This window comes from Mchenga conophoros, linkage group LG4 (assembly GCF_057382185.1).
Source record: "Mchenga conophoros isolate Kocher_MC1m ecotype Shallow Benthic linkage group LG4, M_conophoros_male_GT1.1, whole genome shotgun sequence".
Taxonomy (NCBI): Eukaryota; Metazoa; Chordata; class Actinopteri; order Cichliformes; family Cichlidae; genus Mchenga; species Mchenga conophoros.
The window spans coordinates 32,024,292-32,052,042 of NC_140529.1; the positions used below are offsets into that span (position 1 = coordinate 32,024,292).

Sequence of the window (27,751 nt, forward strand, 5' to 3'; positions counted from 1 at the left end):
CAAAACATACCATTCCCTGTTCCCACTAAGTGGTGCTACATTGTAGACCCAAAACTGGCAGAAACTTCATGTGTCACCATGAACATGTCTTTCAGCACCCCCCAAAAAAAGACTCTCAGAGAGGATTCTCTCAAATTCCAATGTAATGCCCCAAAATGGTTAAAAACTACTAAACTGTCACCTTAATTTGGAAATTATAGAATTTTTATTGGGTTTAGGGCATGGCCGCAAGAGGATTTTTAAAAAATATCACAGGGTGTTACATGGTTGTGCCAAATTTCATAAATCTACATTAAACACAGGAGTGCGGCTCCTTTGCGTCATTTTTGTATGGGTTCCTATGGAGCTGTTTTAACTTTCCCCATATATAAGACCTGTAAAATTAATAGATTTTCGCTAGTCTTAATTTCATCATTTTTCAGGCAGTTCATTGCTGTAAATAATGATAAAGAGAGCAAAGTGCTTGGGCATTATTGAATAATAAAACACATATGAACTACATTTATCTAATTAAATGCAATGCTTACTAGAAAAAACATATTGTTAAAAAAAAACAAAACAGTATGAATCCTGCATTATGCTGTGACACACTAAAATGAACCCAAATGTTGCTCAGCTAGCACCGAAACTGTTTGAACTTGCTATGCAGACAAACAAATTTCACAAGTGAGTGAGTGTGTGATTAATGGGAAACTAAATTTTTTCCCCCTAAATAACACCAAATCAGAAAAAGTTAAAAACCTGCATCATTTTCCTTGATTTATCTGCAAGAAATGCCATCATTTGCCCTCTGATTTATGCAGTTGTCTGTGATTGAATAAACAAGGCTGAGTTCCACTTCCTCCAGCAGTGCCGTTATGTGCTATTTATATTGCGGTTGTTTGGAGCATCATTTCGGCATTCCTCTTTGCACAGCAGTGTATTTGTGGCTGCAGGATGGTGCATTATGCATGGATGCCAATGAAACTTGTCATTAAAGTGGCCTCGTTTAGGAGTTCTGTGCTCTCTCTAAGCTAAAAAAGACTGAATAGAGATATAGAAAAACAGCAAAAGCTACATGCATTTGTCATGTGGACGTGTAAATGATCAGCTGTCAACTCCTGTGGAATATCCTTAATATTTCACTGTGCAAAGCATGTTACAGACTTCATGCATAAAACAGGCAGACCAGGTTTTGTAAAGATGTTTTATTGAGGTACGCGGCCAACCAACGAATCTGGGAAACATCCAAACACATACTTAACATTTTGAAGTCTTTAAGGTGTAAACAGTAGATGCTACGTGAAATTAGACATAATTCATGATAGCACATTTTTAGATGAGTAAAATCAAACTTCCAGTTATGCTGTGACAACACATTCCCCCTGGAATATGTTTTCAGGAGTGTGGTATTGTTTATGCTGCTGTCTCTCTGCCAACAAGGACAAACTGTAAGTCCACCAGCTGAAGTACTTCATGGTGAATTGAAGTTGCAGTTGAAGTATTTTTAAATACAACATCTACAGTATTACTATCAAGGAGACACATCTACAAAATTACAGCTTATTCAAATGACTCAAAATAAAGTGCTACTCCCGTGATGACAAGAGAAGTTTTTAAAGGAAAAAAATCACAGCTTCTAAAGGCTTCCACAAAAAATGCAGACTAAAAGGAATCAGCTAGATCCTTGTGCTCTGAAAAGGATGGGTGAACTAAAATGTGCTTTAATTTATTATTCAAATGATGCAATCTGTCCTTCAGTTCTAGATTTCTTTCACATTCCTGATTTTCCACACGCAAACTCAGGGACAAGGACTTTTTAAAAAAAGAAGAAGATTTTAAATAAATAATGACTTAGTGCGTAGAACTCTAAGCAATCTGAAATGTACTGGTATTAAAAAATGGCTTGACTTTACGTCAGAACTGACCAGTCACATCAATAATATAAGGACAAAGGAGGCCAAACGGGGAGTGGAAGATGGAGATGACAGGCTGACATTTGATCAATGATGACTCGTGCACCCATGGGTACAACACTACCTGCATGTACACTGACTCATAACGGTTCAGCACTCGTGTCATCCCTTTCACTGCACAGCCTCCTACTCCTCCTGTTTTCCTGTGTCCCTCTAAGCTGTCAGTGAAACTCCTTGTCATGGTCAGAAGGAACCCCATTGTGCTGTTGTTTTTCAGGCAGACTGCCTACAGTTTTTTTCCTCTTGTTTCAAGCTCTAGTGAACATGTTAAAATTCTGGGCAACGCTTGCAACATCCCACTGAGGCTCTTCAGCAGGTCCCTGCAGAAACCGGCGGGTTTATGCCCACCGAGGTCTTTCATGCGAAAAACAGCAGAACACCTTCTGCCACTTGTAACTTCTAAACTTGGTAGATGTTGACATTTTTCTTCCTCAGTGCTCACGACAAGCTCCCAAACAACCCCCCTAGTCTTCCTAAAGAGATTTGCCTCCCTTTTAGCTTTGATTTCTTTTACCTCATCTGTTTGTAAAATAGTAACACAACAGAATAAGGACGGTAGACAAACACAGCTGTGTCTCAAAAGTGGACAGACATAATAATCTATAAAATTTTACTTAAAAGAAAGGAACAATTTTCAGGCAATTCCTGGGAGTTCATGTTTTTGTTTTAAGGATAGTCGAAAAGGTAAACTCTGAGTCTTTGGGTAGATAGTGATGATCACAGGGTTTGACAGACTTTCATACCAGAAATTAAAAGATGCTGGACAATTTTTATAGCATACTTTAATTGTCATTTCATAATGAAAAGAATCAGTTTTTGATTTTTGTGTGAAAAACCTCTTCTTTTTGCACGCTCAAATCATTGAGTGCAGTCGTAACTCAGCCAGAAACTACAGACAATTTTCAGATCTGGTGTATTCCTTTCATCCTATCCTGCCGTCTGTCTAAATGGCAGTAGCTTTCCATAGCTGGCAGTGGTTGTTCTTGGCAAGTGCCTATTGTTGTAGCAGTCTACACGAAGCTGATATCAGTCCCCAGGGCAGAGACCCTGAAATTAGCAGATAGGAATGAGACACACGGAGTGGGTAGAAACAAGAAAAGGACACTGATAGAAGCATCATGTTCCCATGAGAGGATTCAGCCTCCTCCCACGCTGGTAGACGTCTTTTTGATGAGGAAAAACTAAATCTGAGCTGGCATCCAGCAGACATTTTAAAGCATTTTTGACCACCCTTGTCTACTAAACATCGATTTATTGGCTTTGAAAAGATAAACCTACAAGAGAACTAGAGCAGGGCAATTGCATAACTGCCCCCTCCATTAAAGGCTTACAATCAACCAGCTGAGCTGGAAACCATGTGTTTATGAGGGGCTGTGGTTCCAGATCCTTGCAGAAGTGTGTATTATGTTTTTAGTTTTTCTGTGTTTGGCTGACCAGTTGGAGAAGCTGGAGCAGTTGTTTAGCCAGGGGAATGAGGCAGAAGAGGGGTAGTTTTAAAATGGGTGCATCCCTGGGGAAAGTAGATGTGGAAAGATGGTGGTCTGTGCACAAAGGTTCAAATCTCCTCTATGGAATCAGCTGGGACCAGCCCTTTCTTCTTTCCACTGCTCAGCTTTAGAAACACCTCACCCTCTTCTCGTTTCCCCACACAAATCTAAAAGCAGGAAACAGAAAATAAGATGCTTTGTTTTCTAAGAGGAAACTAGAATAAAAGATTATTTTTACCAATATAAAAACTGTTTTTAAAAGAACAAATAATAACAGACCTTAAAAAAATCTGAAAGTTATTGTGTAAACTGCCTACAGGTTTTTTACTTGTGACTAAGCACTATGAATTTTCTCTTTGTGTGTATATGAATAAAAATCAGTGGATGAAAACTGATTGAATGTGACCCTGAAGGTCAAAAAACAATGTGGGTTTTCTTTCTAACGGTCTATACAATCTGGAAATGATGAGCCTTATTCATAGCAAAGACAAACAGACATAGATAATGCTGGTGCCAATCCTTTGATCGCTCTCTAACCAGGATGCACCCCACTTCTCACACAGCGTGTACTGGATTTGGCTTCAGTCCCTTGAAACCCTTCACAGGACAGGTTTCATGAATTGAGAATTGGAATCCTATCATCAGTGTATGCTGGGTTGCCATAATAGCCTTTTGATGGTTACAATGAAAAAACGGTGAAGCTATCAACAAAAATAAATTAAGTCTCAAACCAGTATTCCACCATTAGTATACCTGGGATTCCCTCACAGCCATGTGTCCTCTCTCTCGGTTGCCGGGATTGCCCTGAATAACCCGCCACACTCTCTCTCCGGGTCGGACCCTTTGCACAAAGTTGGCAGGGAAAAAACCAACTTTGTCCCCACATTTACCCTGAGGAATGAACCAAAACAGTTCAGTCAGCATTTAAACTGTATCTGGATGCCAAGATAGCTGTCACAGATTCTTTAGATCTAGTTAATGAGATTGCGCAATGATAGCCTGATCTGTGCTTACTGGCCCACCAGACTGCACTCAACCCAAATTGTTAGCTGACAATCCAACTTGATTGTTTTTCTGATGGAAAATCTGGAGTTTTACTGCTCCACTGTTGTCAAGTTCAATCTTAAAAGAGGATTGTTGGAAATCTCTATATCAGGGGTCTCGAACTCCAGGCCTCAAGAGCCGGTGTCCTGCAGGTTTTAGATGTGTCCTTGATCCAACACAGCTAATTTAAATGGCTAAATTAGCTCCTCAACATGTCTTGAAGTTCTCCAGAGGCTGGTAATGAACTAATCATTTGATTCAGGTGTGGTGACCCAGGGTGAGATCTAAAACCTGCAGGACACGGGCTCTCGAGGACTAACGTTCCCTACCCCTGCTCTATATAATAAACTGCCTGGCCAAAAACCCCCAAAGTCTAATGCTCTAATATGTCATTGAACCACATTTAGCTTTAGCTTTGATCAGAATTAGAATCACTTTGTAAAAAACAAGGAATCTGTGATAGTGTCGTGCAAAAAACCCAAAAACAAACAGTAATGCAGATATAGAATGTATGATATTTACAGTACATATAATTATACGTCTCTATATAAATATTAAAAATAAATACACAGACTACCCACAGATATAGAGATGACAGCACGTATTCGCTCTGGCATCATTTTAATAAAGCCATGCAGTGTCACAATATCTATTTCCATCCAGAACGGTGTATTGATGACGGGAGAGTTGGATTTCTGTCTAAAGTATTCTCCAGAACATCCCAAAGATGCTCCGTGGGGTTAAAGTCTGGTCTCTTTGGTGACCAATCCATGTGTGAAAATCCATGCGTTTTCACACTTGGAATCCCATGAATCCTGGCATTATAATCTTGGATTAGGCCCATGTAGTTCATCACATGGAAAAATCCATTGAAATACCTGCTCGTTCAGTATATTCAGGGAGTCAGCTGACCTTCTGGACACTTAAAACTGCTGTACCTAGACCTGACCAACTGAAGCAACCCTAGCTATTAATGCTGACCTAACAGGCTTGTCTGGTAGACACTATACATGATGGATGCATCACTACATCCACCTCTCTTATTACCTTGATGCACCCATCAGTCTGGAACAGGGTCAACCTGAAGTCAAACCACATGACCCTTTTCCATTGCAGAACTCAATCTTTTTATTCTCTAGCAAATTGAAGCCTTTTTTTTCCTGATTAGCTCTGGTAAGTGGTTTTCCTAGGGCTGCTATTTAGTGCCAATCCCTTGAATTCTCTTCGTATTATGCATGTGGAATTGCAATTACTTTTGCTATTAAATATAGCCATGAGATGTACTGTTAAACTTTATTTGAGTTCACCAAACGTCAAAGTGACCTCTGACCACGATCGTTCAAGGTTTTTTTCCAACCACATCTCTTCCTTAGATGATAGTTGGTTTTAATAATGCATTGGACAGTTCTCAGCCCACTTTTAGTAGTTTCAGCAATATCCTTAGTTGTTTTTTTTGTCTTCTTGAAACAAAGTAACATCTTTGTTGCCAAAAAAACTGTTGCCAAAAACACATTATTCACTGCAGTAACTATCCAGTAGAAGGCAGACAGTATATTGTTAAAGCCTGTTTAAAGTCCCCCAAAATGAGTAATTTGGCACCAAATATTCATTCATACTAGTTTTAAACAGTTTTTCAGTGAAGACTGACTGATAAGAACTGAACACTTTTATATCTACCGCTTCCATCTCATAACAGCAAAGCCCAAATGAACTTTTAGTTATTTAGTAGTATAATTGAGCAGGCACCTTTATTGTTATACCATCATAAACAGAAATGAGAGAAACAACACTTTCTAAATTAAAATTCTGCCTCATGTAGTGGCAAATCATCCCATTTTTGCTGTTTGTATAAGAAGGATGAAACATTTGTTTTCCAGGTGCGCACACATAAACAACAGATTTCATCCCTTTCTTGCCAGTGATAACTGGGCATACCTCATTATGCAGCAATGTTTCACAGTTTAACACCCTCTGCCTCAGGTGTTGATGTGTTTATTGAAGTGATTCACAAACTATACATTAGTAATGAACAGATGATTCACAGATTATACATAATTTAAAGGTTTCTTGGAATGAATATGTTGATGTGCTGCTCCGCTTTGGGTTACGTAAGTTCAAGCGAAAACTATGCTCACAGAGTGTACGCTAAATCTGCACTCTGGATGCGTTTTCCTTCTTCGTGAACTGAAACACACGGGCGCACACACAAATGCACATTTATTTCCATTGGGAGTTAGTGAAGCTCATTACAGACTCAATAAGGGCCTCTACGCGACTGCAACAGTAGCCAAGTTCATTATGTTAAACTCTTTTGGTAATTTTCAGAGGAAATTATGTTCTATTTTTGTCTGTGGCTCCTTACATGTTTGCGACAGGCAAAAATGGAGCAGGTGTTTTGCATTAAAAGCTTGGTTTAAAGACCTAATTTAACACATGCGCAGTATGAATGCATGTGCACACACATAAACACACACACACTTCTGAGAACTTGGGGAAAATAAAACACAGCACACACCAACATCACCAGGTATGCACCAACTAGCACACACAGATGTTTGCAAATGATTTATTACCCACCTTCCACCACTCCTCATTAGAGTCGTCAGTGACCTGCACCCGATCACCAGGACTAAAAGAGATAAGACAAGAGAGAAGATGGGAAAAAAGGGCATGAGAAGGGAGGTAATTGGGGTGGAGAGGAAAAAGAGACAGGGAGACAATAGAGGGAAACATGATGGGAAAGGCAACGGAGTAGGGGGGAAGAAAGGAGAGCTGATTGCAAGCACAAAATATTACAGTTATCTAACTACCACAGAAAGCTGTAGTGTACCCGTGGTAGCAACATTGTGGAGGTTAAAATTTGGGTGAGTCTTTGTGTCTCGCTGTAGAGGTGACAGAACAGCTGAAAACAAAGTCATGAGGTCTACATGAAATATAACTCTATAGTGTCTGCTGCAGCAATGAAGGCTAGGCCCGATCTGCAGCCAGCCTGGCCTGCATACTAATGATGCTACCAATTTTTGATGAGACTTCTCTACACATACACAGTATGCCCACTGTCCTAGATATACAGGGAGAAGCTGTCCCAATTGCATTTCGGTGCATTCTGCCTCCCGGATGTCTGCATTCACAGCTGCCCTATATGATCATGGTACACACACACACACACACACACACACACACACACACACACACACACACACACACACACACACACTACCATGTGAGCCATATTTCTTAGGTGACTGGTACAATTCTGCTCATGCAGCGTCTCAAAGGAGCGCAGTTAAATATTTAAATGCATCTTTTATAAAGGTTTTCGTGCCCTATATTGTCTATCTAACTAAGCATTTATATCTATATTGTATATTTCTAACAGCAGAATTAGACAACTTTAGCAGTTTCCTGGTAGTAATAGATAGTGGATAGTGGTTCTAACTTAACAATGCTAGTATTTTTATACCTTTACTGTTGCTATTTCAATTTTTAAATACTATATTTTACATGTACAATATTTCCTGACAATATGGAGGGCATCAGAAAGAGCAGATAGGTTTCTTTGTAAAAATCCTCACAATGCCTAGTGGTGAGATTAGCTGCTATTCAGTCTCAAAGAAATCTATGAAAAAAGCTACTCAGAGATGAAACGCAAGCCACTACATATGTATTATCATTGTAATAAGTACAAATGTTATCTAAATTCCATCCATTTCTGTCCATCTTTTCATTTTCTTTCAACCTCTCCCTTGAGAAGATGCCACAGCGGGTCATCTGCCTCCATCTCTCCATCACTACAACCATAAACCTTCTCTTTAGTCTTCCTCTTTCCCTCGTGCCTGACAGCTCCATATTCAAAATCCTTGGTCCAATATAACCAATATGCTGTTTTTCTTCTCTGTTCAAACCCTCTCAACCTTGTCTCCAAACTGCTCAACCTGAGCGTTCCCTCTGATATACTCTGATAATTTTCCCTCCATTCAGTCCAAACAAAAATGTTATCTTCAACTTTGCCACCTACAGCTTTTTTTTTTCTCTCTCTCAAAACTATACATCACAACAGGTTCACTCTTGCTGCTATCTGTCTGTCACAAATCCCTCCTGACACTTGTCTACACCCACTCCCGCTTCTTGAACTCTCTTTTTCACCTCTCTTGTCCACTGTCCATGACTTTGGATGGTTAACTCTAGGTATTTAAACTCATCCACCTTCACTACTTCCCTCTAATTCACACAGATATTCTGTCTTCCTTATCTCCGGATCATACCTCTACCTCTCTACCTCTGTCTTTCTCCTCCTCCCTACTCTTACTACAGATCACAATGTCATCTGTAAACATCATAATCCGTGGAGACTACTGTCTGACCTCATCTGTCTTAACCACTTATCCTAAAATGGTTGAAACCAGCTGGGGTGGAGCACATCTTGGCTGAAAGTGGGAAAGTGGCGGGGTACATCATGGACAGGTTGTCAGTCCTTACAAATCAAATCCAAATAAATGTAAATCCCCCCAAACCCACTCATTCTCATGTAAGCTGTGTGTTTGTGAGCCATTATAGTGAAACCACCTATACTCATCATCACTACAAATATAATACACACTGATTAGATAACTGAGATTCTCCCCACATAAAAATTATCTTTTTTTTAGGTGATTAAACTATCAAATTTCTGATAATAATTTTTGCAGAATTCATATCCATGTACTGGTTTGTTAAAATCGACCTGTCTGGAATATGGTACATGTTTTGACTTCTGCCATCCACAATGGTCTGATCTTACTTTCTTGTATTTGGGCTTTAACTTTGACAACAGTGCTCTGCTTTCTCCATCTGTTTTCTCTCTTTCTCTCTCTGATAATCTTCCGCTCTATGCCATTTCCTCTCATGCATGTCCTCCCTTTCATCTCTCAGTTGTTCAGTGTCTTTATCCCCTTCCCTGCTGGGAACACAGCTCAGTCACTAGTTCTGCGTGGGGACAGTGATGGGCTTTGAGTTTATAATTAGTCGTCCTTAAGGGCGCCCTGGCACCGTCCTTTGCAGATGGTGGGGACATTTTCATCCTGCAGGAACAACAGCCGAGGCAAAACACGAACAAAAACCGACCATATTTGCACACGCAATGCTAAAAAAAGCAATTGCACACAAGCACTCCTGGACATGCACACGCATATAGCTATAAAAATCCTTGCACATAGTCAGGTTGTTTTGCTTTTACTCACTGTAGTTCCAGGTCATTTGGTTCCTGAGGCAGAAACTTGTAGAGCGCTACATAGGTGTGGATAGAGTGGACTTCAATGCGCTTGGGCACCTGGTTACAGGGAGATGCAGGAAGGGGAGGCAGTGAGACAGAAATACACACTTGAGGAATAGAGCAACAAGGGATGAAAGTATGTACAGGTGGATTAAACAAAGCGGTACCTTCTCCTCTGCAGTCTGAGTTTGTTCGCTGCTCTCGTCTACCTCCTTTTCGATCTCTGGCTCGGGGATAGGATCATCTGGAATCAGCGAGAAAATGTCTTAAAAGTCGCTAATCACACACATAAGCACTCGTTTTATTGTTTTTGTTTTTGTTTTTTTACAAGCAGCCACAGTAATTCTCTCTCACGCACAGAAAGTTATGCGCGACACAACATCTGCATAGACACACATAGGCAAGGGCATGCAGCGCATGTGCATATCCACATACATCAAGGCACAGACACAGAGACGTCTTTACCCCCTGTCTCCTGAGTTAATTCTTCCTCCATGCTGGACTGTCTCTGTTGCCTCTCCTCTCCTCCCTCACCCTCAAATAAGAACATAGAGAGGAAGCAATAAAATATCAGCACCAGGAGGCCAGAGAGGATGCATTTGATAGTGGGTGACCTTGTTGTCAGTCAGTATGCTGGAAGTTCATGTATTCAACAGGTTTCAGAGATACCTGCGGTTCACAAAATGTGAACATTTTACATTTTAGCAAGCATGCACATTCTTTTCAGTGGAGAAGTTAGATGAGAAGCTTTCTATCAGTCTCAAACGTGTATAAACAGACAACATTTTCCAACATTTTGGTGAGGCGAGGTGTTTGGTCCAATGTTGAGCAGCAGTAAACATCTCTTGGCTGTTGCTTCATATTTGCTGCTTATAAGCTGTACACAGATCAGTCTCAAATATTTGTAGCTGAACTGTTACTTTCCGATATCGCAACATTTATTCAGGGTTTACAAGTTTGATTTAGATGGCTTGCAGCTGTTTTTCAGAGGATTCGGAGAGCTTTTTGAATTAGTCTCCATGTTTATATTATGACTAAAAAAGGTAGCTAAGAAGACAAGAATATTGTTATGTTAAAGATTTTCTTCCAATTTAATGGCTGTTCTGATAATACCTAATAAATCTGAATCTAAAGCATTCTTAAATGTATTAACTCTTAATAATTCAATAAAAAAAAAACATATGCACCCTTTACAAAATATGGCTTAACAAGGGAATGTCACTGTCAGTTCTCTTAATATAATAAGTAAGTTAGCTAACGGACCAGTGTTGTTTATTGTGTCAAACACACGGGACTGAACTGTCCTCTACCCCCACCCACAGGCCTATGATGTCATACCAAGCTGCGCGTTGGTGATTCTGACAAACTGCCAAAACTGGAGCGACTCATCTGTGCCAAGGACGTCCCGTAGCGCAAGGCGGCATACACAGGGTCTACTCGCATCCGCGGTGCCTCTGAAACCACACACAGACACGTAAATTATTCACTAAAAGACTTTAGACACACTACAATCAGGGCTACACGCTGAGATTACACTGTACATCATGACTATTGTGCCTGTGCCAATCTGGAGGAACCAAGGGGTTTAAATATAACTGCTGTAACACAGTCAGTCCTGAACCAAAGTGGCCTACTTTAGATCTGCGAGGACAGCAGCCAAAAATTCAAAAGAAAATGAAGACATTCCAATGAATTAACATGCTTTGATTTATTTAACTTAGTGGCAAGAGATGTGTCTTAGTTTAATAGCTTTAACAGATGTGAAACTGTAGAAAGAGTAGAAAGGGAATAAGAGACGAAATGTAAAATATGGAAATCTTCTGAAAGTCTTCGCTGCTGCATTTCATGTAGACAGCAGTGCTTGGGTGCTATCACACTATTTCTGAAGTTGGGAATTAGATTTTTCAGCTCTTTCCCCATCCAGCTCAACAGAAGGAGGGTAGAGGGATTTTGCTGCAGGGCCAGATGTGTCTCAGTGTGCGTGTGCCTGTGCAGGATGGAGTTGAAATCACCTGTAGTTTCATACCAAAGTCATTTCTTCTGTATACAGAAGAAATTGTGCAGCAATGTGTTATTTAGTATGATTAAGTCAGGTATTTAGAGTCGATAAAGCTCATTACACTGACTGAAGAAGGTATTTCTGCAGAGAGAAGTTAATTGCAGATGAGTAAATGATGGGATGGGAAGCCAAGCTTAGAGACTCTACACTCCACTGCTCCATATAAATAATTATTTTTTTTTAGATCCTTAAGGTTTCTTTTGAGACTGGAAGGAGAGTTTTTATGTAAAGTAGCTTCAGGTCTGTTTTTATTATAATGTTGTTAATTATCAGTTAACTGATAACATTCTGACCCGAGAATATCATCAGTATCAGGTTCTCTTTGGCAGATTTAACCTTAACATTTAAACAGAGAAATCCTTTTCACATTCATCACATATGAATCATCACTGCAAGACTGCAACGTAGACCGTTAAGTTCCCGCAACTAGCAGACTCATAAATGAGGTTTAATATGAGAACAGTAAATTGTGGCCAGGAGGTACTTGATGGGAAATTAAGGGGGTCTGTGAGTAAATACAAAATGAAAACTGTTGTCTGATATGAATGTGTGTAAACATTTTACCAAGCCTTTTGTTAGCATAATTATGAGCACACTGTGTAATGTGTGATTGTGAGCTTGGCAGGTTGCACTCTCAGCTGGCCCTGGCAAAGTCCCAGGCATCATGGTGCTGAGCTCGAGGTGATGATGGAGTTGTAGGTTCATTGTACCCTGACTCATGAGTACTACAAGCAAGTGACAGCATGGGGCGCCGACCCTGATGTGAGTCATGCATTACGGCAGATGACTGTGTCACGTTCAAAGGTGTTCTTCCAAAGGTATGACAAAGAAAAATGAAGCTGCATTTCAGCGGTGACCATAAAAGGAAGAACAAATTTAAGCACTTTGGTCCAGTGGTTGTAAAAGCAACTCGTACCACTATGATTTGGCCTTGAGCGGACAAACACTGACCTGAAAACTGATTAAAAATATAATTTTCTTTGAAATTTATTCCCAGCATTTGCTGAATGAAATAAGGTGGATGTTTGTGAATTTGGGGTTACCATCAATCAAAAAAGTGGGCAGCATTTCAATGTTTATGAATTTTTAAACATGCAACTGTGGTGCCTATCTAATAAATTAATCCTCTTCACCAGTCCAAGGATATACAGCACAACTCATAAACAGAGATATAAAAACATAAACATTAGAACTTATAAATATTTATTCACATACTTTCAGCGTAGAGACGGTCCATCACCTCCAAGTGAAACTGAATTTGTCTCCTTCTCTTTATCTTTTTCCACTTCACATTCGTCCGTTGCCAGGTGAGGTGAAGACATTTCTGTTTTTTATTACATTACAAGCAAAAGTGCAAAAAAAAAAAAAAAATAGAAAAATCGAAAAGTAAAACCCAAAAGGCTGGACAAGAGCAACGTCACGAAACAAAAGCACAGGGACACAAGCAAACCCAACCAGCGGATTCACTCATACAACCACATGCACACTCGGACTGCGCTCACCTTGGCTTGGCTGAACTTCCTTGACGACAGCCAACTGGTCATTGACGAGCATTGGCGAGCTGAAGTTTCGCTTGAATGCTCCCGACTAATGGAGGGGAGAACAGAGCACAAGGGATTTTATAAGCTGCCATAACTTCTTGTTTATAGACTCAACACATAGCTCAACATATATCTCTTTGTAGTGCTATTTGAGCATTCATACAGAACACGTACAAAATGTAAGTGAAACAATTAACTGGGCTCACTTGCTCCAGGAAAGAACAAAATAAGCAAAGCCACGTATGAGCTCTCTCTGCTGCTAATCATGAACAATAAATTCACTCAACCACTACTTGTGGCCGCATGACTTAGACACAGACACGGACATGTGATTCTCCGTGTGTATGTGTCAGCACGACTGCAATTTCACACCGAATTAAGCACAGTGAGAGTTTCAGCTGAGATATCGGTTTGTCTTTGCCTTGACTTGCAAATGAGCCACTCACTTTGTCATATTATGTTGAAGAGAGAAACACTCAGCGGATCAAAGGCAATAAGTGGCTACCTTTGTTCTCCACAAACACACCCAGATTGTGCTCTGATGATATTTTAGCTTTCGCTGCCCTCATCATTCCCCTACCTTTCCCCCTCTCTGTTTGTGCACTGCTGTCAAACTGCACTGAGCTCTCTTCAGTACAGCGCTCTTAAAATTTTCCAAGTGGCTCTCAGAAGGTCTCGCCTCCTGCTGCATGCTAATGTCCTCTGCTTTACACTAGAGGATAAACACAAAAGCTGTGTCTGAAATCACTCCCAATTTTCTGCCTAGTGAATCATACTCACCTTCTACCATTGTCCTTCAAACAGTCATAATATGACATTTTTCATGATAACAAAAAAAAAATCCACATTGTAACATCTAACCGTTACGCCGCAAGTGTGCGAAATACTCTTTATGTAAGCAGTAGTAAAGAAAATTAAACATTGCTAATGATGGCCCTAAAAGGATGGTGCAATGATTAATTGTTTTATTTCAGTAGCATCAGCACTTCACAGCTTCAAAACAGCACTTTTCCTTCTGCCATATGCATCTGTGTTTTTTCAGCAATTTAACTGAAACTGCACATATGGTGAGCAAAAATGACTGCCTGCAGGTCAAGAGTGTTTCAGTGTTTATACGTGTGAGTCTGTGTGTTGATGTAATAACCTAAATGTGTTTGATGTGATACAATACTGATTCATCTGTGGGGGTTTTTTTTTCTTTCCCATTAACGCTGTACCTAAAGCTATTCTATTAAAAAAAATTAAATTAATTGCAGAGTGCACAGGGTTTTGTGGTCAGGTTTTCAATTCATGCTTGTAATCCAAAGTGTGTTGGTAATATGACAAAACAATGATTGGAGTTGTGAAACTGAACATCAGATAACAAATCAGAAAATAAAATGTCAACCTCTTAACAATTTCCACATTTAGTCACTTCTTTGTTGCAAATGTGCGAGCATGTTGCAACATGACTCGAAAAATAAGGCCTTCCCTAAATGTCTTCTATGTTAATGAGGTCCACAGCATGAACACCTTGCATATTTCCAGTTAACGGGACTCTTGTAGTCCTACGGATCACTCTAGCTTTGCACTCTCCTGCTTTGATTAAGAGCAATGAGGAGATGCAATAAACTGCATATATGGAGGTTGTTTCATTGCCCCTCTGGGCCTCTATGCAGGCCTGTGAAAAACTAAGTAGAGCCCATGATTCAGTTGCTTGTGGAACCACCTTAAGCAGCAATAACTTGAAGTAATTGTTTTCCGTATGACTCTATTAGTATCTCGCATCCATGTGGAGAATTTTGTCTCACTCTTCTTTACAGTGTTGCTTCAGTTCATTGAGGTTTGCGGGCATTTGTTTGCGCACAGCTTTCTTATGGTTCCCTTAAGGTCTGGGCTGTGAATGGGCCACTGGAATGCTTTCATTCTTTTCTTTTTCAGCATTTCTGTTGTAGATTTGCTGCTGTGCTTGGGATCATTGGGATCATTGCTCTGTTGCGTGACCTAATTTCAGTCAGACAAGTGGCCTCACGTTTAACTCTGGAACACTGATATACGCGCGAGTTCATGGTTGAGTCAATAACTGCAAGGTGCCCAGGTGGCTTCAATGGCTACAAAACAAGCTGTTCACCACCATGCTTGATAGTGGGTTTGTGCTGATATATCCAATATATCAAATATAAGCCACGCTGCCATGTTGATTTTAGAGAGAATAGGCTTTATTGTGGCAATCTTCCAAAGAAGCCATACTTGTTCAGTCTTTTTCTAATTATACTGTCATGGAGTTGAACATTTAATGTGCTAACTGAGGCCTGTAGAGTCTGAGATGTAGTGCTTGTTTGTTTGTTTTTTCGATTTTTTAAAATTTCTCTTGGAATGAATTTGCCGGATTTGCACTCATTGAAAAATTGCAGCTTTGTTTTAAACCCACCTGAATGTTCCAGACCAGCAAACTGCCAAGACTTCTTTTAAACCGCTTTATGGTGATTATCAGTTTATTAAGTACACTTAGTTTTCCACAGGACTACCCAGAGTCTCATGTCGGTGTGTCATTTGGCTGTATGTTAACACGTTTATTTCAATGAATCACTGAAATATTTGCTTTCTTGCCAAAAATGAACACGAGAAGTAATAAGTAGCCATTCTATTCTTGCAATCCAGACACAAACAAAGCCAATGCTACTTTTTTATGTTTCCTATTCATTTCACAGAAGAAGATGGTTTATCATAGCAATAGCCTGGCATGAAGTGCAATGGAAAAACATGAAAGCAACAATCACTTTCCACTGAAGAGTGCTAAATCAGGGAACAGAATCAGTTTAAAAGAGTTGAGCAGACCAAAGTGTGCAGTTAGTGACTATGCTCTCAGTGCTATAAATGAGGGCAACATCAAACTCTTGGTGTGTGTATTTCGCACCTTCCCATGACACGGCTGCTGCGATAGTTCTGAGGTGCACCACAGGTGAGCAGCCATCTTGCACGTTTTACACCGTAGAGCTTGTTTGGAGTTTCCTGCAGAGTGGGATAAAGAAGAGAGAATGAAAGCAGGGGACACTGACATTGAAGCAGTCACAAAAAGAAAAAAAAATCAGCAGGCGACAGATGTGCACTCGGCAGAAAGTGCTAACAGAACAAAGTGGCCCTTACATCATATGTGCAGGTTTTTCTCTGTTCAGGTGGAGAATGAAATCAAACCCTGTCCCAGTTTTATCAGGCTGGCACTGCAACCAGAGCTCACACTAACAGCTTCATAATGAACAGCTCTTCTTGCAAAACAACTTAAAGAGATTGGAAAGCAGCTGGACATATTTTAATTATAATCGATTTGGCATTGAGTAATTTACGTTTGTATTTTTAAGTGTTTGAGAGCTAAAGTCTCCTGAGACTCCAGTTGTTTTCTTCCCATTTGTTATATGTTTAGAAATCCTCTTTTCATGTTTTAGGGATTAAGGAGTTGAGTCGTTATTATCCTAGAAAACAAAGATCACTGATTTCTGAATTTGTCACAGATGGGGATTATATCGACAGGTCTGTATTAGAGCAGAAACAACAATCAAATAAATTGGGTTGCTCAAGAAAAATAGTGGTTTTAGAGAGAGAGATCAAATTAGTTTAACAGCTTATGAGAAAGAGGCTACACTTTGTTTCGGGACTGCAGAGATAAATCTAGAGCGAAGTGATGCGTTGCATAAATAAACCCACTAAGGATGCAACAATAAATTTTCAAAAAACTGCACAGGAGCAAACACGGGGGAGCAGGTTGGAGACTGTAATCAGTCACAGTGACAGGAAGTAGATTTAGCAGAAATACTAGAAGCTAGTAGCACTTAGAGGTGAACAAAAGCGCACATCTGCGCTAGAGCTATAGCAAAGTCCAGATCTAATTGAATGACTTAAATCGAGGAGAGAAAAAAGAAGGAAGCAGTGAGGTGAGATTTAAAAACTTCACTTTTCTCAGGAAATCATTATTATTTTGTTTATTTGTACCACTTGAGGTAATTGAGCACCTTAAATATGCTCGTTTTCTGTCTGATATGGAGCTGTATGAGAAGACTGACACCACATTTGTAGTCTCTGTGCTTTCAAATCTGCAAGGGTCTGCATGGATTTAAGTGAAGTAAATTTAATGGTGAGTGGAAAGTTCCACAATTGTCCAGATGCACTTGCCCACTTGCCTACTTCCAACTAGATTTGGAAAAAAAAAGAAGTAAGACCAATTACTTGTCCAAATTTTCTTGCTTGTTCATATGACCAACTCTCTCATCTTTACAGGAAATTTAAAATCACATAAGTGGTAATAAATCATAGGTCCTGAATAATAATTTTACACAAAATTCAAAGTTTTTCATCTAAACTCTTCAGTCTTTAGTTTTCATGAGTAAGTGTATCACCAAAGACCATGTCCAGTGAGAATATCAGGCACCTTACCTACTATCATGTGCTTGCAATGCTGGCAGTTGGTGGGCTTTCGAAAGATGTGGTCCTGGAAACAGTGGGTAATCTGGGGTCGGGGAGGCTTGGCGGGGAGTGATGGAGAAAGGCTGAGTGAGGGCGAGTGGGAGGAGATGGAGGGGTTGGGACTGCGAGATGGTGAAATTGATGGTGACCGGTCACCAACAAGTGGGGAGCCAGGCATCAGAGGGGGGGACGGAGGCGGCGGGTCCGTGATGAAATCCTGGGGCAGGCGGGCATCGCTGTAGGACCTTTGGAAGAAGTTCTCCACGCTCTTACTGCGCATCATGGTCTTGAAGGACAATGAGCGTTTTAGTCTCTGGAGCTGCACCCACGGACACACATCGACAGACATAGGGACAAAGATAATGCATTAAAAATAAACACGAGATAAGCAAGAAGCAATAACAAATGTCCAATGTGCCCTCAAGACAGCACAGACAATATCCCGGAATCCATAAACATCACACTCTGTTCAGATCAGTACACCTTAGGGAAAGAAGTTGACTCATGTAAAGCAATATCACCTCATAAGGAAACAACACATTAATAAAAGAGCTGCCTGTCCCCTTCAGCGAGATCGAATTCATATTTTTAAAGGGGTGCTTGTGCTTTTGGTTGAACAAGATAAGCTTTTTCTTATGTGTATAAATTGTACTGGCTTAGTGGTAGTGACAGAAGGACTCTTGTGATAAAACGAAACAAGAGTTTATTCAGCCCGATCATCTATCAACAACCCATCACCAGGGCCCTTAAAGTGAGCGCTGGCTCCACTAAAGAGGCCACACGGTTGCAGTGAGCACAAGTGGTTCAACTCACACACCAACAACATGTGTGAATACACACAGGTAAAGGGTTATTATGCAGCACCCAGACTTTTATTACAGAATAATGGTGCTTTATGTACAACGTGTAGTTTGGCATCATGAAAAAAGCAAGGACTACCCTGAAAAGAGCATTGTCTGGACTGTAAAAATAGCTGCTTTAAAGCCTGTACATATTGTATTATTAAGCATCAATATGCAGCAAGGTCCCCCTGTAGATCTGCAAGTTGCCTATGCCATCGAAGCTAATGGAAACCCATATCAGTACAGATCTTCTGAAGTTCTTTACAAAAGATAAAGAAAGTTGATTAGGAAGATTAGGAAAATGAGAAATAAGTGTGGCAATTCATATCTGCAAACATTCATGAAAAATGCATGCCAATGCAGTATAAGAGATAAAATCCAGATGCTTTAATATTATAACAAGCTTGAAAGTCAGTATGTGGTATGGTCCGAGCTCTCTTACACTAGTTTTCTTGTCATTTCTTTAAGTATTTTTCAGGAAATGTTTCTCTGGGCTTTTTTAAGGACGTTTGAAGCTCTTCTTTGGATGTTGGCTGCCTTTGGTTCCATTCTCACTCAAGATGATCCCACTCTGTTTCAGTAATGTTAATATCCAGGTTCTGGGGAGGCCAATCCATGACTAGTGGTGCTCCAATGTTTGTTTTTCTGTCCAAGTATAGTTTTACTGCATTGGCAGTGTGCATTGGATGCATCTCTCAGGTACTCTGTCAGGTCTTTGCTTTCTTCAGGACTTTGTGTTCATCTTCTGTAGAAAGCTTTCAGAACTGACATTTTTTCTTTTTTTCTTGTCATGCTTTCTCAGGTTTTTTTAAGGACAATCTACACAGGAAGCAGAAATATTTTAAATTTTGGCTAATCGCTATTTGGAAATCACCTTGTTGTTAGAAAAATACAACTTTATGTTTGTCAAACTGTGTCATTTTTAGCATTTTTCATGGACTCAAATAAAGAAATGGAATAAAATTACACTTGTTTTGTGTTTTGTAATAGGCCGATAGTAACAAAGTGCCTAAAGATACAATTTAAAATTAGTTCATTGCTAAGTTGTCTGTTATGTCTAGACAACACTGGATCATACCTTGAGTTTGTGCTTGAATGATTCATAGTTCAGTGTTAAATGGCTTAACAAGTAAAAAACACTCCTATGAAAATGGTCAGGTACTACCACTGGGCAAAAAATGAGTAAAAAAGCAGCCAGTGTCCCAAGACATGTTTGAAAGGCTGCCAGAAAGCATAGACAGGAAAATTACAGAGTTCAGTTCTTTATAGTGTGCTGTCAACACCATATGTGCTGGATGGTACCTCTCCTCACTAAGTTGGAGAAGTGTCTTTTATTTCCAAAAAGAATATCACATTTTGACTGGTCACACAAGAAGACAGGTTTCTTTTTTTGCCTCAGTATAGCTTAAATTCCCCAGAGATGGTTGCAGCATTCCTGGATCATATTTACAATTTATTCTTTGTATGGTAGAGTGTTAACTTGGATTTGTGGATTTCTCTGCCCACACAGCCTTTGCCTGAGTCATGAACCTCTGCCCATCTTTGCTTCTGAGACACTCATCCTGGACGCTCCTTTTTATACCCAATCATTTTTCTGGCCGGTTACCAGTTAACTTTTTAACAGCTTTTGCAGGAACACTGTTACATTAGGTGTAATAACCAAACCAGTTCTTTAAGTTCAGTGCATTTCAAAATCTTAAGAGTCAAATGATAAAACATCACATCAACAGGCATCACATCAGTTATCTACAGAATGCCTAACATTGATTGACTAGATAAATGAATGGTTCCTGACATTTGCCTCCAGCTCTATGTACGGTTGATGATGCTAGTTTCCCAGGGGACAGGCAGACATTTGTTACAATGACATGCGATGGAAGGGGTAACGCTGTGTGAGGGTGTGGTCACGTCGCAAGGAAAGAACGGATGAACACAGACAGACGAGGAGACAGATCATCAGCAGGCTACATACACTCTGCGCACATGCTCTGTCTGTCTGTGCTCATTCTGCTCAGCACCAAACATAATCACTTAACAGGGACATGTTGTTTACAGCTCTGTGAGTCTGGGAATAAGCTATGAAGACAGTTTGTCTATTTGACTGTGTGTCTGTGTGTGTGAGGAACACATCGATGCAGCGCAAAAGAAACAAAACTGTAGGAGTGTAACTGAATGTACATTTGCACACTCCATATGCTTCCTCTATTTGTGAAATTATTTCCCTTCATTAGATTACATTGATGAAGATTAGGTACGCTGTGGACTACTACAATTCATTATATCTCTGTTAGACATCTCTGAGCACCGAAGGGTGTTATTCTTATCTTTATTTTTTAGAACTTTGAAATAAAGTACGCCGCTTTGTAACCAACTGCTTCGTTAAATACATATAATCTGGGCAAGGACATTTTGCAGGATTTGCATTTCTTAGCTTCTGGTTGGGGATTTAGGGTTTCTTATTGTAAGCTGAATCGCTGCAAGTGTTCGTTCACCTATTTATGGCAGCTTCTTGACACACAAGTGTTGTTAGCTGCAGGAAATGTGCAGCATGTCTTCTATGATGCTTATAGATGCATGTTCACAGGCGGGTAGCCTGGATGCAGGCAATTAGTGCGTTGGATATGTCCATGTGTTTTCTGGGTTTCACTGAACTATGCACCACAGTGATCCTAATGCATAACTTAAAACTTTCAGTTTGGGAGATTCAGTTCAATTCAATTTTATTTATACAGCGCCAAATCACAACATCAGCTGCCTCAAGGCGCTTTATATTGTAAAGTAGACCCTCTAATAATACATAGAGGGAAAAAAACCCAACAATCATATCACCCTCTATGAGCAAGCACTTTGGTGACACTGGAAAGGAAAACCTCCCTTTTAACAGGAAGTAACCTCTGGCAGAACCAGGCTTAGGCAGAGGTAGCCATCTGCCCTGACCAGTTGGGGTGAGGGGAGGAAGACAAGACAAGAGACATGGTGTGGAAGAGAGCCAGAGATTAATAACAAGTAATGATTTATTGCAGAGAGGTCTAAAGCCAGAGATGCCTTTTGCTTTGTTGCGTGTGATCTTATTCTAGTCAGATTAAAAATGTTAAAAAAGTTGTCATGTAAGGATGAACAAGCATCTAATTTATGCTTACCAAATAAATAATGATTAACATCTAATGATCTGTTCTCGAATTGCATTAGTAATTCATTTTTTTAATGAGGGGTAAAATAAATTTGGTGTTGAAGCAGGTACAGCAAAACCCACATGTTTGCAACCTGGTAATATTTTCTCAATAATGACTTACTAATGTAAGCAAAATGATTCATGAAACATTACGACTTATAAACTATATAATGGGGTGGAATATATTTTTAATGATGTTAACAGTACAAAGTTGTTTTGACTTCATATTTTATGTGCAGCATCACAGCCTTGAGCAGAGCTCTTTCAATCAGAGTGGCTGAGTGCTGGCATAACAGCTCCAGCTATAGAGCACATGTCTCAATTACAGCTAATCTAATCATCTGTCAGTGTGCGGGTCTGAAAAGCATTCCCGTTTTCTTCCATTTGAACATTATCTGAAAGAATAATCCTTCTGACTCAAGGCCGATGTGACATCAAGTATGATGTGGAGCTTCACTGCACATTCATGTGCACCACCGCACATGAGGTGAGATGCTGATATCGATGAGTCAGAAGCGATATATGCCACACTTTAGTCCCAGATTTATAGCTGATTATTTATTGATTATTCCTTTTATGAAAATCCCTGTGACCTGCAACGGGACCTGCCTCAGTCTTCTGTCACTTCTTCCCCAACTGCACTTCTCCAAGTAATACTCAACCCGTTTCAGCTTAAAAAGACGCATTTGGATCAAGTCTTGCCTGCTAATGTTCCTCCCTCAACGTTTTTTGTGACTCATACATGACTAATAATGTGATGCAAAATGCAAAATATTGCACAGATTTACACACATCTGCAGAGTCAGTCTTCTTTGAGCAGCTCCTATCTCACTGCTGCAAAGCAGACTGACGAGCTGTCTCAGCAGACCTGTAAAAGCCCACAATTTTCACATCTTACTTATTCCCTTTCTTCCCCATCACTCCTGAAGTGTGCCAATTTTCTGCTCTGCCATCAGCAGTAGTAAAGAGAACGTGCTGCACGGATTGGAAAAAACAGTTACTGCAATTGATCCATGCCTTAAGTCAAAACCAGCATTCAAGTCTATATGACCTTAAATCAATATTTTAATTTGTCTACCCTTGAATTTCCACTTTAATCACTCCAGCTAGTTGCGCTATAAAAAACGAGGTACATTTCTTTTCTTTTTTTTTTGCAATGATGCACGTCATAGTGACTGACCTTGTTCTAAGTGAGGATATTTCAGCCTTAAGAAGGATAACCGAGTTATAACTGCGCTCTGAAAGACACAGTCTCCTGGCTCCCTCCAATTCTAGGTCATCAGCAGAATATGTCATTTCAGAGGAAACTGTCACCATCAAATACCAGGTACATGGATTTCAGCATATAATTATTTTCACTGTGTGGCTTCAACTCTTCTCCGACAGTTGTAACCGAACAAACGCGAAGATTTTACTAAAGTGAAACACAACAGCGGGAAAAAGAATCACATAGAATAAAAATATGAGCGAGCAGCTGTATTTATGATTACAAGGAGCACATGTGGAGCGGTTTTATGTCCCAACATTTCTCGGGTTGATCGAAATTTCTTATTATGCATGGCATCCTGGCAAATTCCTGCTCTCAGTGCATGAGAAAAGATGCATAATCACAGGCTGCCTCCTACGTTCTGCTACTATCACACATGCATGTACACACCGTCAATCATTTACACACACACACACACACACACAATCACTTTCAAGGACTGTTTAACAGCAGAGATGATCTCTGTGGAATAGCAGTGTGGAGTATCTTTTGTGCTCCTGTAGGTTTCTAGTGTCCAGTATTTCAGCATCTCACACTTTTCCTTGTAGTGTCACATTAATAAACATCACAGCAGTGAAGGTGTTACACTGATTAAAGACGACCTTGGCCCACTTCAGCTTCCTGATTTGACTTACTTACCTGCTCACATCTATCTGATCTGTGTCATATCCCCTTCTGAAGAAAAAGCCAAAAGTGTGAGCGTCACTTTAAAGATGTTTGTACATCCGAAATATAGCGAAAACACCAGAAATCATGCACCTGCTAGATGATTAGGAAGAGTTCAACCTGAATGGCAGTAATGACTATGGCCTGTGTGAACATGAGCAGGTGCACATGATAAAACCTGCTTGCTTTATGACAAATGATGACTGCTGTATCCATCAAAAGTGATGCAGTGAAATGTTCTCTCCCATTCAATGCTGTCTTCGATGTCTTCGATGCTGTCTTCACAGCAACCACTCCTTTATCCTTAAATGAATTAAAAGAGATGTCGATAAAGACGGTGCTTTTTCTTAGAACCATCTACATTACAGAGGTGTTTATTACCACCTGGGGTAAAAACCCAAATCCATTTTCTTTTAGTCTGACCATGAAGTTTGCGGTTTGGGTGGTAATTTCAGTTAAATGTCTCAATAGTTTTTTTATGGATTGAAATTTGGCACAACTTAAATTTTTTCCATCAGGATAAATTGGTGACTAATAATGTAGTAGCACCATTAATAGAGCCTACTGCACTTCTGTTTAGTGCTGCTTCAGTACCACTGCTGAATTTAGTAAATAGTGCTTAACGTGCACACTTGCATCACCTTTTTGAGTGTACCAGTTTTTACACAACCACTAGCTAGACTGGAGGCTCTATTTCTTTCTTTCTTTTATTATTATTTTGGTTTTAAATACTGCTTTAATTACAATCCTGACGACTCTGATATTACAACTAACTGGTTGTAATTTAATCGAGACCAAGACTATTTAATCAAGACTATTTTAGTATAAGAACACATAATAGGCTACTATTTAAAACACACTTCCTGGTTGTCTGTTCCCAGTTGATGTTTTGGACAAAGTGAAAACAAGGTGATACAGCTCAGCCTTGTTAAACTGCCTTTTCCTGAATAGCCAAAAGAAGAAAAACGTTTTTTGGACGTTTCAACGTAAAAAGAAAGCCATCCATTACAAAATGATACATTTGAATGTAAGCTCTTTAAGATTAATTGTAACTTAGCTTTGAAACTGAGACAGTTCAGCTTCACTGTAGGGAAAGCCAGTCACCTTTCATCTCTCAGTCAGCTGCATATGTGTGTGTGTGTGTTGTGCGCTCACATCCATTTAAGAGGGTTTAATGAAGAATGCAAAGTGGACACACGGATGGATTGTGGGAGTTGTAATTACTCAGCAGGCAAGCTGACAAACAAGTATATCAACCAAAAACATGTTTACGCCTTTATATCTCTGCGCTCAGACATCATCCTGTGTGTTCATCCAGGAGAGAAGATGTTTACCTGTGCACCTCCATCACAGAAAAAGCTCCCAAAGCATCAACAGCCCAGAGAGATCAAACTGCTCTGCACAAAAAGAGCAACACTATAGGCTGATGACTGCTACTCGGGCATCTAATTGGCTCCACCACTCACATTTCTGCCAGGCTTGGCAATACACTACAGATTATTGTTGGGAGCTGGAGAGAGAGACTGCGCTTCCTCTTCTCATAATCTTCTGGCACTGTTTTCCTCTGTTCTTAATTTACGATATCCATCTTTGGTGGGATTTTGCTGCTGGTGGATTTTGGGGAGCATCTGTTACCTCTTTCGTTTCCTCCCTGTCATTGTTGTCTAATAAAAACCATCACGGACACATGACTATGTGTCTGATTAGATTCCTTCAAAAATGTCACCCTGTAGCTGTGTATTTTTATGTGAGGAACAGCCTCCAGAGCCAAGCTGACAAAAACTCTGCATTTTTACTTTGACACTTCAATGGCCAGGTATTTAATTCATTCGAAAGGATGAGTTCCTCTAGCATAAAGGTTGATGGTTAATTTTGAATCTATCCCACACCACAGAGAACTCAATAGATTGAAAGACCAAAGGCAGATGATCAAACTGATGGGTTTTTTTTTTTATTATAGAGGGCTGTGACACGATGAAGCCAGAGCGAACCGGTGAATCATTTGAATACCAATCAGTCCAGCTTGGAACAGGCTCACGCCCAGTTTTCACCAGTAGCAGCTGGTGAGAAGAGGAGAGCTGGAGTAGAACGCCTGGAGTAAGTGGTGTTAAAATTGCTTGTAACAACGTCAACTTGTATGCTTTCAAAGAGGACATCAAACATTTAGATGAAGCACAGAGGCAGTCTGAGGCTGGTGAAGTATGTGACTGTGCTGCACGGAGTGTCACTTTCCTCCAAACATGTCAGCAGCGTGCATGTGTTTGTGTGTGGGTGGCATAAAGAGTCATAGGGTAGATCTGACTTAGGGAAAGTTGTATCAAGCTGGTTGATCTTATGTGTCCTTCCATTAAGAAGCAGACATCGGGAAAGCTTCCACAGCTTGGAGGGCAGCCCCAAATCTTTGTTTATATAGCTGAGTGAACAAATTAAATGGATTCATAAAGACACTCTGAAAGGGCATTTGTATCTTAGACATGCACACTAGTAGCTGTGTATATGACAGACACAAAATTCACATAAGCAAATGCAGCGTCTTATTTATTGCAATATAAACTTGCTGCCAGCATAGAAGAAACAGCGTGAGTGCTGCAATGTCCGCAAAAAAACTGCAGCTCATCAAAAAAGAAGCAAATTAAAATAACAAATGGACAAAAGCATTAAACACTTCCATTATTACATGTTGGTTTTGCTGCCTAATAGTCATTAAAAACACACACTTGAACCCTTTTGTGTGCGCCTGCTTCTAATGGATTTTGACAGAAAGAGAGACACGGGGAGACAGTATGACATCACACCTGACGTGTGAGGTTACATCTATAGTGACGCAGTCGTGATGAATACTACTGCAATTGTGTTGTTATTAGTATTACATAAACGGTGGAGATGCAGGTGGAGAAAACCATCAAAGGAGAAGAATACACTTAAAATGAATAAAATAAGTCTTCTTATTAATAGTTCAGTGTGTGCATTTAACTACTCAGCAAAGTCACTCACTTATGTCTACTGATACTGTTCTTTTTCGATTCGTTAGGCACAAATACGTGTATGTTATGATCTGTATGGCATCTGAAAAAGAACCAAACTCCAAATTTAGGTACTTGCCTTGGAAGTCACTGGTTGGATGGGCATATTGCTTGGAGAGCGCTGGAGCTCCGAGTCGCACTCCATCTCATTGTTTTCGGTCATAATTGGTGTAGAAGTGGGAAGCGTCGTTCGAGACACAAACAGTAAAAGTTTTAACTCCTCAAATAGAGTCCAGTCGGTAGAAGATTTCCGGATTTAGCCATTTAAAAGACTGACAAAGTGTGACAGATCCACATCAGAGGGATTTGTGCGCGCCTCAGGGCCACCGACTCCACAAAACACGTTTCTGGGTTTATTATGATCTGTGAGAACAGGTTATAAATTCACCAGCTGTTAATATCTCATTTATGCCACGTGAGGATGGGTATTCAGGAAACGGCTGAACCTTGCGTGTGGGTAGTCTTTTGTGTCGCCCGCTGACGCGCACCGGAAAGCTCCAATGTGGCACAATTCCTCCGTCCTCCAGGTGCAAATACGGCTCAAATCAGCAAAAAATGTCGCTGTGTGACTATGAGAATGTCAGCGAAATAAAATCATATCCAAATCGTCATCAGCTTGTGTTCTGGAGGAACTCGCTAGGTGTAAATCCAAAGCGAACTGTGTCCTTCACCGCTGCACAGACTTAAATTTAAGCGCATTCTGAGGCACGCCTTTCCATGCGTCTGAGGCGCATGATTGGGGCATTTTTATTTGTTACAACTCTACCGGGATTCATTTAGTCTAAATCAAGACTGACGGCGGAAGCTTATTCAAAACCCAAATATACATTAGCTTAAAATTTTCTCTGTTCTGGAGTAAAAGCAAGAGCAGCACTTCATTCTGCTGCTCGGATTTTGCGTCTTGAGTGTGTGTGTGTGTGTGTGTGTGTGTGTGTGTGTGTCAGAGCTGCTGTTTAATTCTATGCGCCTCCATGGTGCAGCCATAGACGCGTAGTTACAAATAGTAA

The 27,751-nt window shown here is 40.2% G+C and overlaps 1 protein-coding gene across 2 annotated transcripts; it reads right to left on the reverse strand.

Moving 5' to 3' along the window:
• Positions 1 to 1,191: 1,191 nt before the first annotated feature.
• On the reverse strand, positions 1,192 to 27,593 carry LOC146576511 (SH3 and cysteine-rich domain-containing protein 2-like). Of its 2 annotated transcripts, XM_085271828.1 has the most exons (11): positions 26,824 to 27,591; positions 17,745 to 18,093; positions 16,234 to 16,328; positions 13,299 to 13,383; positions 11,076 to 11,191; positions 10,203 to 10,272; positions 9,905 to 9,981; positions 9,706 to 9,794; positions 7,064 to 7,115; positions 4,196 to 4,333; positions 1,192 to 3,609 (listed from the first exon to the last, which is right to left on the reverse strand). In XM_085271828.1, the coding sequence occupies exons 1-11, from the start codon at positions 26,905 to 26,907 to the stop codon at positions 3,511 to 3,513; spliced, it is 1,254 nt and encodes a 417-aa protein (XP_085127954.1). In that variant the 5' UTR covers positions 26,908 to 27,591; the 3' UTR covers positions 1,192 to 3,510. The 2 variants fall into 2 exon arrangements, with proteins under 2 accessions (XP_085127954.1, XP_085127955.1); XM_085271829.1 differs by lacking the exons at positions 10,203 to 10,272; positions 11,076 to 11,191 and having other exon boundaries at positions 26,824 to 27,593.
• Between the last annotated feature and the right edge of the window lie 158 nt (positions 27,594 to 27,751).

What these genes read in the sequence shown, in the direction of transcription:
- LOC146576511 (XM_085271828.1), bottom strand. Translation starts at nt 26,907, where the DNA reads ATGACCGAAAACAATGAGATGGAGTGCGACTCGGAGCTCCAGCGCTCT. An exon ending in CCAAATGACCTGGAACTACA is followed by an intron (nt 7,116 to 9,705) that starts GTGAGTAAAAGC and finishes TATCTCTTTTAG; the next exon opens with TCCTGGTGATCGGGTGCAGG. An exon ending in CTAATGAGGAGTGGTGGAAG is followed by an intron (nt 4,334 to 7,063) that starts GTGGGTAATAAA and finishes TTCATTCCTCAG; the next exon opens with GGTAAATGTGGGGACAAAGT.